The 17229-nt window shown below is 38.9% G+C and overlaps 1 protein-coding gene across 10 annotated transcripts in view; it reads left to right on the top strand.

Annotated features, from left to right (window-relative positions):
* The window catches only part of LOC117977962 (contactin-associated protein-like 3), a 238102-nt gene that overhangs the window by 197389 nt on the left and 23484 nt on the right, over window positions 1-17229 (top strand). For 5 of the 10 annotated variants that reach the window (XM_055092007.2, XM_055092009.2, XM_055092008.2 and 2 more), the window contains 5 exons: window positions 2657-2784; window positions 5309-5431; window positions 8018-8188; window positions 9215-9433; window positions 11795-12034. In XM_055092007.2, coding sequence (XP_054947982.1) covers window positions 2657-2784; window positions 5309-5431; window positions 8018-8188; window positions 9215-9433; window positions 11795-12034 — 881 coding nt within the window. The remainder of the gene's footprint in view (window positions 1-2656; window positions 2785-5308; window positions 5432-8017; window positions 8189-9214; window positions 9434-11794; window positions 12035-17229) is intronic. The other 5 variants (XM_055092010.2, XM_055092012.2, XM_055092011.2 and 2 more) reach the window with 1 other exon arrangement.

The raw sequence follows: 17229 nt of genomic DNA on the forward strand, positions 1-17229 counted from the left end.
CTCCAAAGGTTGGGAATCTGCCTGTAACAATAAGAAACTGGTGAAAAACACTGGCTATCTTTATGCTCAGAATGAAAACACCAGACTTTCCAAAACAACGAAAAAACAAGACTTTATTATAGTATCTGCCCTAATTAAACTGAAATGTGGATTTCATTTACACATTCTCAATATTTTGCACAGTCAGTATTGAAAATGGAATGAAACTTGGAGCTTCCGTGAAATAGATCTTTTAAAATACAAGCATCCTCCATAAATAATTAAATTGCATTTTCTCTACTAGACTATCTTGCTAAAATGATGATCACAGAAGTTGAAATGGTAATTTTTAATGGCTACCACATTAATAAAAAATTTCCTAGACCTACCTCATTCAGCAGGAGACATATTTCTAGCTTGTCTACCATCAGTCCACTATAAAGCTGAATGGTGATGCCTTTAGATAATCCATATTCTGTTCTTTGCATTAAAATGAATAACAGAATCTTAACTAGGTAAAGCAACAGGGTTTTAGTCTGAATTTTAGAAATAAGCTTTCTTTACCATTAAGTGTATTTTTTCAGGGAATACTCTTAAATAATATAGCCATTTTATTTTAGTTTTATATTTTCCAATTTGAAAGTTTGATACCTAAAGTCTTTTATAAAAGAAGTTGATTAATGGGTACAAAAGTCGAGTTAAGTAAAAGAAATTCTAGTATTTGATAGAACTAGAGAAATTATAGTTAACAGTAATTTATTGGATATTTCAAAATAGCCAGAAGAGAATTGTAATGTTCCCACCACAGAGGATAACTGCTCAAAGTGATGGATATCCCAGTTACCCTGATTTGATCATTATGCATTGTATTCTAGTATCAAAATAGCACATGTGCCCCCAGTATATGTACAACTCTGACATGCCAATTTAATTTTTTTTAATTCAGAAAGCCTTATTCTGAAAATACAAAAGTGTTGCAATGATGAAATATCAATTATTGTGATCTTTTGCCACAAATGCATACAAAAGAAGGTTTGAGAACTGGGCAATTTAAAAAATACAGTATTTACTAGATACTGTGGAGTTTCTAACCATAACTGGACTAAGAGTGTTTTGTCTGTAAATCAGAATATACATGCAGTTGAGACATATATGTAATAAAATATAACCAAAAGTACATAAATATAAGCATTTTATTATATATGCATATATGCAATATTATTGGCCAAATATTTATTATGTATACAGTTACATACACATATATAATAAAATACTTTTGCAGCAGAGTAGACAAATGCCTTTATTTTGGCCAGAGACAAAATTAGTGGCATAGCTAAGACCAGGACCCCAGGTTCCCCTAGGGGATCCTCCAGGTCTCTTTGTATTGGACCCAGACGTGTGCATTTATTTTCCCAGTCACATAATTAATACTCATGGTATTCAATAGGCTGTGTGCTTTCAGAAGGCAGAGACTAAAATATATTTTTTACTCTGTGTCCTCAATTCCCAGGACAATGTCTGTTCGACAGAAGGTGAGCGCTGAGTGTTTGGGGTTTTTTGTTTGTTTTTTGTATTTTTTGAGGCAGGGTCTCACTTTTCCACCCAGGCTGGAGTGCAGTGGTGCACACATGGCTCACTACAGCCTCTACCTCCCAGGCTCAAGGGATCCTCCCACCTCAGCCTCCCATGTAGCTGGGACTACAGGTGTGCACCATCATGCCCAGCTAATTTTTGTATTTTTTGTAGAGACGGGGCCTCACTATGTTGCCCAGGCTGGTTTCAAACTCCAGAGCTCAAGCAATCTGCCCACCCCAGTCTCCTAAAGTGTTGGGATTACAGGCATGAGCCACTGTGCCCGGCCTGTGTTTGTTGCCTGAACTACTGGGAGCGGTGTTTCACAGACCACTTTCACACTCATTAGTCTATGTATTACTTATAAGGGTGTAGTATGTATTTGGTTTTGAATCTGTGGGATTCATTTTGCATTTACAAAGTTAACAAGGAAAGAAATACCCAGTAATCATAAAAGGACTTTAAAAAATAATGATAAATTAATATTCTGCAAAATGAATATCTAAATCCAGTGTTACTATTTTTATTTGTAATGAATAATCACTTAGATATTATTCTAAGACAATTTTAGAAGGGAAGTTACCTTCTTGATTTTTCCTCTTCTCTGTAATCATTTAGATCAGGAATTGGCAAACGGGTCAGGAATTGATAACCTCTTGCTTTGGGTGAAATCCAGACCACTAGTCTATTTTTGCATGGCAGTGAGCTAAGAATGTTTTCTTTACATTTTTAAAAGGTTGAAAAATAAAAAGAATATTTCATGTCATATAAAACTTGTATGAAATTCAGATTTCATATCCATAAATTTTTATTGCAACCCAGCCATGCCTGTGTCTGTGGCTGCTTTCACACTTTGGTGGCAGAGTTAAGTAGTTGCTGTGAGAAGCCGCGTGGCCTGCATAGCTTACTGTATGGTCCTTTACACAAAATGTTTGCCCATCCCTGATTTAGATTCATGGTAGTCTCTGTGCTCTCAAAATATTGAAAATGTTAAGTATTCTGTTAAGCTCTATGATGTTGGTTTCAAATTGAGATAAGAGATCGAGTTAATTTTGCCCGTGTGTTAATCAGAATAATTTTAATGGTTTCGGTTGTTGTTCTTTAGGACTAGTGACACAATAGTCCTTTCCCAAAAGGAGCACCTCCCAGTCACTCAGATTGTGATGACAGACGCAGGCCAACCACATTCCGAAGCAGATTATACACTGGGGCCACTGCTCTGCCGCGGAGATAGTAAGTAGTGTCAAGAAAAAGCTTTATTTTCATAATAACTTTTTTTGGTTATAAAGGGGTAGACAAATGCCCTTGTTCTTGCCAGAAAGAGAATAGTGGCAGTACTAGGACTGGGGCGAATATCAGGAAAACACACATACCATAAAGGCCCAGTCAGTACTGAAGATCTGTGTTTCCTTACTGAAGCATTAGTTTATAGAAAATGAATCATCTTTGTTTTAACTTATTACTTGCTTGGCTGGATTTATTATCAATTGATTGTATTTTTTCCAGAACAATCATGAGATGAACTATTTTCTGAATGCTAAGGGATATTTATTCATTGCCCTTATACTCTTCAGACAACTATAGTGGTAGGAAATTATTGGACACTCTCTATTTTCTGACCTCTGTACATACTGTTTTACATTACATGGCACCGAATGTGTATTAATCTCTTTCCTGCAGCATTTTCGTTCATGGGTGGCTTTCATGGTCAAGTCCTCGCTCCCCCACCTCAGTGGCACTATAAGCCCAGGGTTCTTAGAGGATCTACCTACTGCGTAGCACGGGAACCACAACTAAGCTAGTAAAAATCTTCTTTCCCTGAGAAAAATTGTAATAGTGTTTCTTACCCACTAGCATCATACATTGCCGTGGAGAAGTCTGAGACTAAATGTATTTTTATTTCCTGCTCTACCTCAATGTGTGGAGGCTACTTCTGAGAGGGGTGGTTCAACAAGGAGCCTGAGCCTCTCTGTACATTCTTGCCGAGTGTGCCAGATGGTGTGGCGTCTCCATCCCCTAATACCAAGCAGTTTCTGTAGCCAATCGTGTAGGCAGCTAAGTAGTTCAAAGAGAACACAACATCACTATCGATGCGTACTCACTCCCCAGAGAGGGCGGGGACCGGTTTGTCTCCTGCTTGATGAAGGAGTCCCGGACCCTTGTCTGGGGGCTCCTCATCTGAGATGCAGACCTACCCACTGTGTGTGTAGCATCCACCTGGGTCAATGGATTGTGTTGCCCTGTGAAATTTGGAGATAAGGGGAACCAATGCAAATATTCTGACACTCATGCTGCATGCTGTGCTGTGAGCAATAAAGTTCTTTAACTCTGACCTGGAAATTTTGTGTTTTCTATCAGCATCCATTAATCTGTGGCAAGCTAAATTGTTAGCTTGCAAGTAGGGTGAAATCTCAGACTCTTCACAGCTCTTGACAGATATGTTATCCTTCAGTTTCAAAAACTTATCCAGAATATGCCTTAGCGTTAATTATTCTGTTAATTTTTTCTAAAATGAAATATGCTTATTTTGACCGAAATATTCTGTTCTCTTTTAAGAAAAAATGGTTTTTATTATGCTTTGAATACTTGGTTTCATTTGTTGGATTCTCTGCATCTAGGACTGTTGACTTGTTTCCTTTGCCCCCCATACATTTTTTCTGTTTCTTCCAATGGCTTTAGTCTCTTTGTCCTCCTATGCATTCAATATGATTATTCTAAGCTTTTCCCAATGTCAGTAATTTGTTATCAGCTGTGTTCTCCATTTCCAGATATTTCCAATTTCTCTGTTACCTCTGTGATTTTGTTTAAGTCTTTGATTTTTTTCCTTAAAAATCATCTTTTCTGTTTATCTCATATTTTAGCTCTTATTTTACTGAATTGGTTTTTATATTATTCCCATAGTGTGAAACTCTTATGAAATTTTTCTTTCCTTGTGTTCTCTGTTAATTTCCTTCCTCCATCCCATTCAGATGGCTCCTTCCTTCCTTCCTCCCTCCCTCCCTCCCTCTTTCTCTCCCTCCCTTCCTCCCTCCCATTCAGTCTGGCTTTTATACTCCTTCCTTCCTTCCTTCCTTCCCCACTCCCTCCCTCCCTCTCTTCTTTCTTTCTCTCTCTTTTCTTTCTTTCTTTCCTGTCTTCTTTTTTTCTTTCTCAGTATGTTTGCACTGTTTCTGTGCTTTTTGAAACATTGTTTATACTTGTAGTGTAAGTCTACACCACAGGTCTGTCTGGCAGGTCTGTCCAGACATTTAATTCATTTATATGGAATGGAGTTGAATTCTTCTCGACATTCATCTCTTCACAATCAGACACATACTTCTTGTCCCTTCTGAACTGCAATAGCAGGACTAGAGTTGGTCATCCTATCAATATTTTTTCCCATAATCTAAGAGCTCAAGGGAGGGATCTGTTGAATTGTATCTGATTTACTGGCCATTCTCTGTGCTGTTTTATCTTCAAGAATTATTAAATGTCCTGTGCCAGGCATCACACTGAAGCATGGAGGGTATATCTGCAGGCTTCAGATGCCTCCCACAGTTCAGTAATAACCCCTGGAAATTTGTAGCTTTTTCCCCTGCCTGCTGATACTCTGACATCAAACACTGGTTTCTAGGTACTCTGTACTTCTCAAAAACATTTTCTAGATTATTTTCTCTCTGGAAATTTACCTCAGCCCTTCATTTCTCTCCAAATGTGGCTGTATTTGTGAGACTTTTCAGGATATGTCATTCACCTTCAGTTTATATCCTACTTTCAGCAAGACTTCTGAAAGTATGGAGAAGAGAAAGTGTGATATTTGAAATATTCCCTTCTCTTTTTGGGAGACGGAGATGGGAGGATGGCTTGAGCCTAGGAGTTCAACACAAGCCCGGACAAGATGGTAAGACCCTGTCTCTTACAAAAAAACTAAAAATTAGCTGGGCATGGTGGCCTGTAGTCCCAGCAACTAGGAAGGCTTAGGTGAGATGATCTCTTGAGCCCAGGAATGTGAGGTGGCAGTGAACTATGATCATGCCACTGCACTCCAGCCTGGGTGACAAAGTGAGACCTCATCTCTAAAATAAATAAATAAATTGATTAATGAAGAAAGAAAGAAAAATAAAATATTCTCTTCTGTAAAACTTGTAGCTTCCTCTTCGTTTCTCTTTTCCTTTCCTTATCTTCATCTCTGTTTTCTTTAACATAACACTTATTGATTCTTTTCCCTTCTTTTGGGGCAGCTGGGACTAGGGGATCTGCAGGGATAGGGTCAAGGAATGACCACTGGGTTAGAAGCTTGGTTCCACACTGGGGAATGAGCAAATATGTAAATACAGTGAGGAGAGTAGGAGTGACCTTCTCACTGAGGAAAGAGTTATACATGTGGGAAGGAGGAAGACTGTAATGAACCCTGTGGTGCTGGGTTAAAAACGGAGGTATCCACATGAACTCATGGATTTTAATATACATAATAGATAACTGTAGAATACACATAGAAGAGAGAGACTGTGTGTGTGTATGTGTGTGTGAGAGAGAGAGAGAGAGAGATACAAATACACGTATTTCCTAGCTGACTACTGAGAGGGCTAGAAGCAATGACACCCTAGTAAATAGCCTGCAGATCTGGGCTTCTAAACACCATTTTCTATCATTCTCTGCTAAAAAAGAAACCACGACTCCTTGAAGAAATGGCTGATTCCAGAAATGTGGCAGAGAAAATGTAAGATGAGCCTGGATCATTTTGTTATGACAAAGGGGAAAAAAAAAGCTGAAAAAGGCATGGGTGTCAGCTTAAAGGAGCTGCCACATTTGAGACAACTTAAGCATCAAAATAAGTTTATAGAGTATAAACCATTGAATAGAATACAAATTCAAGAGTGATGTGAATAAACCAATGGATAAATACACAAATAAATTAGTAAAAGATCAAGAGAAAAGCTATTTCTTGGTTGGTTGGTTTGTTTGTTTGTTTGTTTGTTTTTGAGATGGAGTGTTGCTCTGTCACCCAGGCTGGAATGCAGTGGCACGATCTCACCTCACTGCAAACTCCGCCTCCCGGGTTCACTCCATTCTCCTGCCTCAGCCTCCCGAGTAGCTGGGACTGCAGGCACCCACCACCATGCCTGGCTAATTTTTTGTATTTTTAGTAGAGACGGGGTTTCACCATGTTAGCCAGGATGGTCTGGATCTCTTGACCTCATGATCCGCCCGCCTTGGCCTCCCAAAGTGCTGGGGTTACAGGCGTGAGCCACTGCACCTAGCCGAGAAAAGCTATTTCTGACGGAGGCATGTCAACCAATTAATGTGGAAGGAATGACAGAGCTTAGAAAATCACCATTGGCAGCCATCAGAATAAAAATTCAATCAGGAGCCATCAATATATTGTAAAACCATTGGATGAAAAAATTTTAAACTGGGTAAAGTTGTTTCTGTAACCTTAAAGTGTCAAAAATACATGAATTACAAAGAGAAAAATAATAACTTCATGTTGGAGAACTGGACAAATGCCACTTTACAAAGCAGTTGAAACTAACAGGACCAGTGATGGGCTGATCAGCATTGCTGCCTGCTGCTGCGACACACTGAGGAGAACACAGCAGCCCTTCTGTGGTATTTTTGACAAAAATGCACAACATGAATCCAATCATGAGTATGTCAGACAAATCCAAGTTGAGGAACATTCTGCAAGTCAACTGAAAAATACCAAAAAGTCAAAAGTACACAAAAGATAAGAAAAGACTCACACACTGTACCAGAATGAAGGACACTAAAGAGGCCTGAGGAATACATGTGATGTGCAGTCCTGTGATGGGTTTTGGACAGAAGGGAACAAATAAGCTTCTTCTTCTTCTTGATTGTTCTTGCCATGAAAGGAATTAAGACTGTGTGTGTGTGTGTGTGTGTGTGTGTGTGTGTGTGTGTGTGTGTGTGTGTGCAGGAAGGAAAGCAAGAGTCTGTGTTCTGGCCTCTGGAGTCATTTATCCAACTACCTCCTTCAAATCTCCACTTGGATGCCTAATAGATACCTCAAATGAAACATGTCCCAAACTGAGCTGCTGCTCGAACCTGCCTCTTTAGAATTATTTCCCCTCCCAGTTAGACCAAAAACCCCAAAGTCACCTCAGACTCCACCCTTCTTCTCACATCTTACCGAGTTCTTCAGTAAGTTCTGTTGGTCGTACCTTTGAGGTGATTCGGAACTTGACCCTGTCCCCACTGTGTTGCTGCGCGATCTCCTGACTGGTCTCATTGCTTTTGCTTCGCTTTTGTTTGGCCTTCTCTGAACACAGAATTCTAATCCTCACCATAATCACCATTTAGCTCTTGATGTCATCAGTATATGACATGGATGCTCAGAACCCCCAGTGAAAGCTCATATAGATTCTATTAATGTATTTAGCAGTCATAATCCTGTAAGTATCAAATGTAGCTGTTATTTTTGTTTCATGACTTTTTTTCCTTTTGTCATTTTCTCTATTGTAAACAGAGTCATTTTGGAATTCAGCTTCCTTCAACACTGAGACTTCATACCTTCATTTCCCTGCTTTCCACGGAGAACTCACTGCTGACGTGTGCTTCTTTTTTAAGACCACAGTTTCCTCCGGGGTGTTTATGGAGAACCTGGGGATCACAGATTTCATCAGGATTGAGCTGCGTGGTAAGCTTGCCACTCTGGACAAGTCACAGGGTACCCATTATTTAGCAATAAAAGCTTTAACTCAACAAAATGTTAGTATTTCATTCTTATTTTGTGATTCTATTTCATTATAAAACACTAAACTTCTATGATTTTAGGTAATTTTTTTTTTTGAGAGAGGGAGAGAGGATTTTGCTGTGTCACTCATGCTGGAGTGCAGTGGCATTATCTTGGCTCACTGCAACCTCAGCCTCCTGGGTTCAAGCAATTCTCCTGCCTCAGTCTCCTGAGTAGCTGGGACTATAGGCACGCACCACCATGCCCAGCTAATTTTTGTATTTTTGGTAGAGGTGGGGTTTTTCCATGTTGACCAGGCTGGTCTTCAACTCCTGGCCTCAAGTGATCTGCCTGCCTCGGGTTCCCAAAGTGCTGGGATTACAGGTGTGAACTGCCACACCCAGCCAGTAATCATTTTTAAGAGAAAATAAAACAATGAAGCATGAAGCACGTAATAATCCATTAAAATGTCATGCCTTCCCTAGAGTACAGAACAGCAGAGCCAGAGCTTTAAACCAAACTCATCACATTGTTTACTGAATTCCAAAAATATTTGACCAGACATATTGTTTTTTATGTACCCAAAGCTTAATTTATGACTGTCAAAATTTACATTCAGTGTTTATAGAATTAGATGAGACTTTGAGCCGTTTGTAAATAAAATTACTGAAACCTCAAAAACAAATACTATTTGGTATTCTAGCTATAGGTACATAGCTATGGGTAGTCCAGCTATGGGTACATATCTCTACTATTTAGGACTTAACAAGGTTGAATTGTGAACTCTGAGGGTAAATATGTTAAAATCCGTTCTGTTTTCCTCCAGGATACAGATTTATTCTGCCCCCACCTCAACTCACAGTCTCGTTTTTCTGCATCGCCATCATTATCTCCTTCCATCCTGAGCATGCCTTCATGTTTTCCTGTGTCTGCACAAGACTCAATTTTCTGTGAATTTGCTTGAGCAATATTCATATCTAATATTTCTAGCTCCCACAGAAGTGACCTTTTCCTTCGATGTGGGGAATGGACCTTGTGAGGTCACGGTGCAGTCACCCACTCCCTTTAATGACAATCAGTGGCACCATGTGAGGGCAGAGAGAAATGTTAAAGGAGCGTCTCTTCAAGTTGATCAGCTTCCTCAGAAGATGCAGCCTGCCCCTGCTGATGGGCACGTTCGTTTACAGCTCAACAGCCAGCTCTTCATTGGTGAGTGCTGGTGGTTTATAACTGAATTTAGTGTGAGTCCAGAGAGGGACCAAAAGAAAATAAGAACTGTGATGTACTGAGAGCAACAGTTGCCAACAACAACTACTGCTTATTGGTACTATTTGCTGATAACCTGGTAGGTTCCAGGAGCTTGCTGTGTGCTTCTTATTTGACATTTCTTTTTTTGTTTGTTTTTGTTTTTGTTTTTGTTTTCAGACAGAGTCTCACTGTGTCGCCCAGGCTGGAGTGCAGTGGTGCAATCTCAGCCCACTGAAACCTCCACCTGCCGGGTTCAAGCGATTCTCCTGCCTCAGCCTCCTGAGTAGCTGGGATTACAGGCGCAGGTGCCACCACGCCTGGCTAATTTTTGTATTTTTAATAGAGACACGGTTTTACCATGTTGGCCAGGATGGTCGTGATCTCTTGACCTGGTGATCCACCCACCTCAGCCTCTCAAAGTGCTGGGATTACAGGCGCGAGCCACCAGGCCCTGCAGTATCTCAGTGTTTAGGTATCAATGTTTAGGTATTGTCATCTGTTTACAGATGAGATAGCCAAGCCTCAGAGAGGTGGAGTAACCAGCTAATGTGAAGGATCCCAGGATAGCCGACCCCCAAACTTGAACCATTCACATTGCAGAGGATTGGTATATGTGACAGCTATATTTTATCAACACTATTAGTGAGATCATTAGACATTTTTATCCATTCCTTCAGTTTCACTTCTCGGTGGAGTTAGAGAGCTTGTAATTGGGACAGAAGTCCTCCAGGGTCCACTCAAAACCAGATCGCAGGATACCCGCTGATTGGAAGCAGCACTGCGCACCTCCCCCGCGGCCAGGCTTCCAGGAGCCCACTCCCGGTTTTCCCCGCTGCTGTTCTCACTTCTGGGGCTCTCTCATCACAGGCTCCTTGTTTATAACCCGGTCTGGCTCATCTGTTCTTGCACTCCATTTATTTAAAGGTGATAGCTCTGGAAGTCTTTCCTTTAGTTTGCTTACTTACTGTTTTATCACTGTTGTTTATTTTTCCCCTTGGGAAAAATATATTTTGCTATATTGCTTTTGAAACTATTCTAACTTAGAAGCTACACAGATTAAAGCTCTCACTTGTTCATTTCTTAAGTGTTTTAAAGTGAATAAGGATGCAATCTAATTAAAACTGGACTAAATTACAAATTATCATCCAACCTAATTTACAGGGAAGGGTAGATACAACTTCCAGGTACTAAATGCTACACGTGAACCCACGTATGTATGTGGATGTGGATGGGGTGTTATACCATGACTTCCTAAAACCTAGCTTCAGGCGTGGTTAGCTCTTCTATTAAGGTGCAGTGAGGCTTTTTCAAAGGACATGAAACCATCAAACTACTGGAAAGGAGGACTACACGGAGGGGTCAAACCAAGAACTTGATTTTCTCACTTGTAATCTTGGAGATTATTTAAGGGAATGCCTAGAAACACAATTAGCATAAAATTCACCTAGAATCAGCATTCATTGCGGTGGATGAATCACTGGCTTCAGAATCACCCACAAAGCTGATTGATAGTTCAGATTTGGGGCCCCCACCTTAGGCCCACCGAATTGGAATCTCTGGGAGGAGGCTAAAAACTGCATTTTCCAGAAACTCCAGGTAATTTCCATGCTCCTAACATTGAGAATTGTCGCCTTCATAATGGTGTTTGTCACTACACAGGTGTTGTAAACCTCTCTAAATGGTTTCTTCAGCATTCAAGTTTGACATGACAAAATGTGCATGCATGCAGTATTCAATTACTGTTTAGCACTGTATCCTCTGAGAGCAGGAGATCCTGGGGTACGGTGTCACCCCTTCCAACTTCCCCTCCTTTGCCTCTCCACTTCCTTTCACACTTTTAGAGTCCATCCAAGTAAGAAATTTATCCATATTTTTTTTATTATTGTGAAAAATTTGGAAGTTCATACCTAACCATTATAATGCACATTCTTATTCATAAAGAAATTAAAATAATGTTTGATGAATACACATTCTTATTCCTAAACAAAGTAAAATAGTGTTTGATGTGGTTTATATTATGTATTTTGTTCTTTGTAAAGGAACTAAAGTGAAATTCTTTCTTACCTGAAGTTAAGGAAATGTTTTTAGGACTATTTGCCAGACTCACCATGTTTGAAAGTTATGTAAATAAATGTTTTATTCAATGTCATTTAAAGCTTCATGTCTCATAACAGTTACATTTTCAAAATTGTGTATGTTCACAAAATTTTTTGACACATTGTGATTATTACCACTCTCCATAAGGCCTGAGTTTGACATGGACATAAAATCCTGAATAAAATACCAAGGAACACATTTCTATTTGCAGTGTTTCCGTTGTAGGTGGAACGGCCACCAGACAGAGAGGCTTTCTAGGATGCATTCGGTCTCTGCAGTTGAACGGGGTGGCCCTGGATCTGGAAGAAAGAGCCACAGTGACGCCAGGAGTGGAGCCAGGGTGTGCAGGACACTGCAGCACCTATGGACACTTGTGTCGCAATGGAGGGAGATGCAGAGAGAAACGCAGGGGGGTCACCTGTGACTGTGCCTTCTCAGCCTATGATGGGCCATTCTGCTCCAATGGTAAGTGTGACCAAGGAGCAGGTTATAGGGAAAGTACATGAAACTTAAATAATATGAAGAATGCTTCTGGCATTTGATATTATAAAGAGAGGATAAGATTGAATTATTTGAAATGGAATAATTTCTGTACCAAATTCCTCTATTGAATTTAGAAGGGATATGACTGTTTTTGAAAACTTAAGGCTATCAGTCCTCTCTGGGTTTCTTATTTAGAAGATCTCTGGGTTACCCCTAGCATCTGTTCAATGCTAATCCTCTCGAAATAATTTGGTTTTCAAAACTCTGTCCTTGTACTGTTCTAATTTTAACATCAGTAAAGCATCATTGTTATTTTTGTTTTTAATTTTTAGAGACAACGTATTGCTATTCAAGCCTCTCTGTTGCCCAGGCTGGACTTGAACTCCTAGGCTTGAGCAATCGTCTTACCCATTGTCCCTTGTGACAATGACTTTAAGTGATTCAAAAGGCCTTTATAGAAATGTCTTTTCTTGGCCGGGCGCGATGGCTCACGCCTGTAATCCCAGCACTTTGGGAGGCCGAGGCGGGTGGATCACGAGGTCAGGAGATCGAGACCATCCTGGCTAACACGGTGAAACCCTGTCTCTACTAAAAATACAAAAATTAGCCGGGCGTGGTGGTGGGCGCCTGTAATCCCAGCTACTCGGGAGGCTGAGGCAGGAGAATGGCGTGAACCCGGGAGGCGGAGCTTGCAGTGAGCCGAGATCGCGCCACTGCACTCCAGCCTGGGCGACAGAGCGAGACTCCGTCTCAAAAAAAAAAAAAAAAAAGAAATGTCTTTTCTTATAAAACAAGCATACTAACTAGAAGGGGAAAATAATATTTAAATATTGACAGTCATTAACAGGATCACTCAAACACTGTGCTCTATGATGTTTGACTCTTCTTAGAGGAGTGCAGTGGGGTATCACACAGCTTCTGCTCAGGTACAATCATGTTTTCAAAAGAAAAGGGCTGGGCGTGGTGGCTCATGCCGTAATCCCAGCACTTTGGGAGGCCAAGGCAGGCGGATCACGAGGTCAGGAATTCAAGATCAGCCTGGCCAACATGGTGAAACCTCATCTTTACTAAAAATACAAAAATTAGCCGGGCATCCCAGCTACTCGGGAGGCTGAGGCAGGAGAATTGCTTGAACCCAGGAGGCAGAGGTTGCAGTGAGTCAAGATCGCACCACTGCACTCACTCCTGGGCGACAGAGTGAGACTCCGTCTTGGGGGAAAAAAAAAAGAAAAGGAAAAAGGGACTGATTTTAGTGTTAATACTCTGTACTGACTTATTTAATATATTTATAATACTTTTATGAAACCTCTTACAATATTGAATCATCAGAGCTAAAATGTAATTGTGTTTTTAAGTGTCTCTGGGCTGTTACACTTACTATTTTTAGCAGCAAAACAGGCTTTAATCACTATAAAATTGTGTGACTTTCAAAAAAATTTTGAGGATTCATTATCTAGAAGTCATTTAAATTTTCAAAAGGTCTTGCATATGTCTTTTATTAGTTCTGAAGATCTCTGTGCTAACAAATCTCATAGCTCTGGTGCAAATACAGAGCCCTTTTTATATCTCAAGCCAACATCAGAAGTAACCACTCCTTCATGAGCACAAGTGCTGATTTCTAAATCATTCCCAATCCACATTTGCTAAGTGCAATTTGAATGTTATTTTATAACCCAAAATTTTCTTAAGGATAGACATTATATGGTAAGTAAATGGAAAATGTTCTTCCAGTGGCTGGGGCATATGTTATAGATAGATTACATAATCTAATAAGAATGATCTGGATTTTCAGTAAATTCTTTATATTTTGTGGAAATGGAAAGAGTGGAGTAGTATTCCAAGACAGTGATCATCACCCAACATTTTCTTTTTATTTACAGATATATTTGGGGGTGTGTGTATGTGTACGTGTGTACTAAACACATTTTTGGAATTAACTTGATATAAAATTAAAATATCAACCTTTCATAAAGTGTTTTAAGAGAAGCTGAAAGCCCTTCAACTTTTCTCTCTCAGAATACTGTAGATACCACTTTGGATTAGCCTTTATATCCAGACAGTAAATTTGAGAAACATCTTTGGCATAAAAGAACATTTCTAAATTCTGACCTTGAAGGAGGGTTGGTCTTCAAATCACCTTTTCTCTAGTTACTTCAGGAGCTCTGTTTCATGCTTCCTGCAAAGCAAATCGATTTTTAAAGAGGAGGTAACATTCAAATAAAAAACCTGGTACTCTGGCATTTCCAGGCTGGCCACATAAGGAGCTCTGTAAACCCTCTCTCATACGAAACAGGCATAACTAGTAAAAATTATTATTTTAAAAAACAACTATTGAAAGTCTTTAGAAAATGTCCTAAGGAAACACATCAAATGAAGAAACATTTATTAATCAGTAATAACAGTGAGAGTTTGAGGCATTTAAGCCAAGACCCTCCCCCTGCACCTCCCCATCCCTAGCTCAGTATGACGGAAGCTCCACTCTATATGGATATAGCCAAGAAGCCAAAGGTTTCCTCTCTACCCAGGTCCTACTCCAGAGATACTGCATTACCCCAAGATTGGGTGCCAGCATTTCTTGTCATCCCCAGTTTTGTAGGACAGAAGCTCTGTCCACGCAGAAACAGCTGAGAAGCCTGGGGTTTCCTTCCTACACCAACTCCTCATTCCAGGACATAAGGTCTTCAGGTGTGGCAGCTGGAAAATCCTGTGTCCCAATTGCCCTCACTCCAGCTTACTTGTAAGGAACAGTTTCTCCACCAGGAGAGGCAAGGCAAGAAGTTACCTTTCCCACCCTGTGCTCTACTTGTAAGCAGAGGTTTTACTACAAAGGAGCAGGCCACTCTCACTCTCCACAGCTTCAGAGCAGTGAGGCACATTTAACCAAGAGGTAGAGGGAGGCCATGAAAATACACAGCTTGGTAGCCCTCCCCAAGTGAACTGATCTCTATTTGGAACAGAGCATGGATAAGTTTAAGCATAGTGGTATGAAGATACTGGCAGTAAGCAATTAAGAGAATGTTGATAACTCCAAGAGAGTAATGAATTAAGCCAGGGAAGTTTAACAGAGAAAAGAAAAAAGAATCAGCAAACTTGAAGCAAGATCAATAGAGATTATGTATCCTGAAGAATACAGAGAAATAATAATGAAAAAAAAGATCATCAGAGAAATATCAGACATAACTAAGCACACCAACATATACGTAATTGAAAATACCAGAAGAGAGAGGAAGGATCAGAAAAAAATATTTGAAAAATAATGGTTGAAAACATCCCCAAATTAATAAAAATCATTAATCTAAGATACAGAAGCTCAGTGAAATACAGATGACACAAAGAAGTTTATATCCAGACACATCTTATTAAAAACTTTGAAAGCCAAAGTCAAGAAGGAAATTTTAAAAGCAGTAAGAGAAAAATCATATATACAAGGAAACGCCAGGATCAACAGCTAACTTCTAATCTGAAAGAATGGAGGCCAAAGGACAGTGAGATAACATATTCAAAGAGATGAAAGAAAACCATTGTCATGAAGAAACTTACACCCAGCACAACCATCTTTCATGTTCAGTAGCACAGGATGACTGTAGTTAACAATACTTTATTGTATATTTCAAAATAACTAGAAGAGTGGAACTGGAATGTTCCTAACAAAAAGAAATGATAAATGTTTAAGGTGATGGATATCTCAGTTACCCTGATTTGATCATTACACATTGTTTGGTTGTATCAAAATATTACCTCTACCCCATAAATACGTACAACTATTAGGTATTCATAAAAACTAAAAATTAAAAAAGATAGTAAATATATCCCTACTTACAAAAAGCAGAGAATTCACTGCTATTAGCCTGCATTAGAGGAAATAACAAAGAACGTTCCTTCAGGTTGAAGGGATATAACCCAGACAATAATCTGAATCTACACACAAAAAACAAATAGCACTAATAAAGGTAAGTGTGCAGGTAATTATAAAAGAAAGTATAATGTCATATTTCTTACCCCTTTCAGTGCTTAACTATTTTAAAAAGCAATGTATAAAACTATAATAGAGAATATACAAATATATAATGTATATATTTTCATTGTTGGGCCTATAGAAATATATTACAAAAAAACAGCACAGAGGAGACAGATGGCAGCAAGGCTGTACTGAAATAAGGAATAACACCAAATGGTAACATGAGTCAGAGGAACAAAGAAAGAGAACTAGAAATGGTAAATAAGAGAGTTGATAGACAAAGTCTATAAATATTTACTTGATCTTTTTTCTTTTCTCAGATTTTTTAAAAAGAGAACAAATTATATAAAATAATAATGGGTTTGGTATGCATAAAAATAGTTCCAAAAGAGAAGAAATAGAGCTATGTAGAAATAACTTTTCTAAATCTCACTTGTATTAAGTTAGTGTAAACCTGAAGCAGATTATTGATAAGATATATATAATGCAAGCTTAGAGCAATCACTAAAGAAAATAAAACATTGTCGTGAAGTATATTAAAAGGCCTATATACCAAAACCTAGTAGGATTTATCCCAGGATTTCAGGAGTGGTTCAACAAATGAAAATCAGTCAACGTATTACACAAGATTAATAGAATGAGAGGGGAAAAAAACATGATTATCCTAATTGTTGCTGAAAAAAAAAATTTTAACAAATTCCATTAACCTTTCATGATTGAAAAACAAAAACACTCAATAAACTAGGAATAGAAGGGAACTTTCTCAATATGATAAAGGCCATATATGAAAAACCTGCAACTAACATCATACTCAATGGTGAAAGCTTCTTCCGTAAAATAAGAAACACGACAAGTATGCCCAGTTTTACCACCTCTATTTATCATAGTACTGGAAGTTCCAGCTAAAGTCATTAAGCAAGAAGAAGAAACAAAAGGCATCCAAATTTCAATAGAAGGGCTATCTCTCTCTCAGATTACCTTATCTTATATGTAGAAAACTCTTCAGAAAATAAAAGCTAAGAGAAAATAAATTAATTCAGCAAAGTTGCAGGATACAAAATTAACACCAAAAATTTGGTTGTATTTCTCTACACTATCAATGAAAAATCTGAAAGTGAGATTAAGGAAACAATTCCATTTGCAATATCATCAAAAAGAATAAAAAACTTAGGAATAAACTTAACCGAGAAGGTGAAAGACTTAGACATTGAAAACTATA

Source organism: Pan paniscus, chromosome 11, assembly GCF_029289425.2.
Source record: "Pan paniscus chromosome 11, NHGRI_mPanPan1-v2.0_pri, whole genome shotgun sequence".
Lineage (NCBI taxonomy): Eukaryota > Metazoa > Chordata > Mammalia > Primates > Hominidae > Pan > Pan paniscus.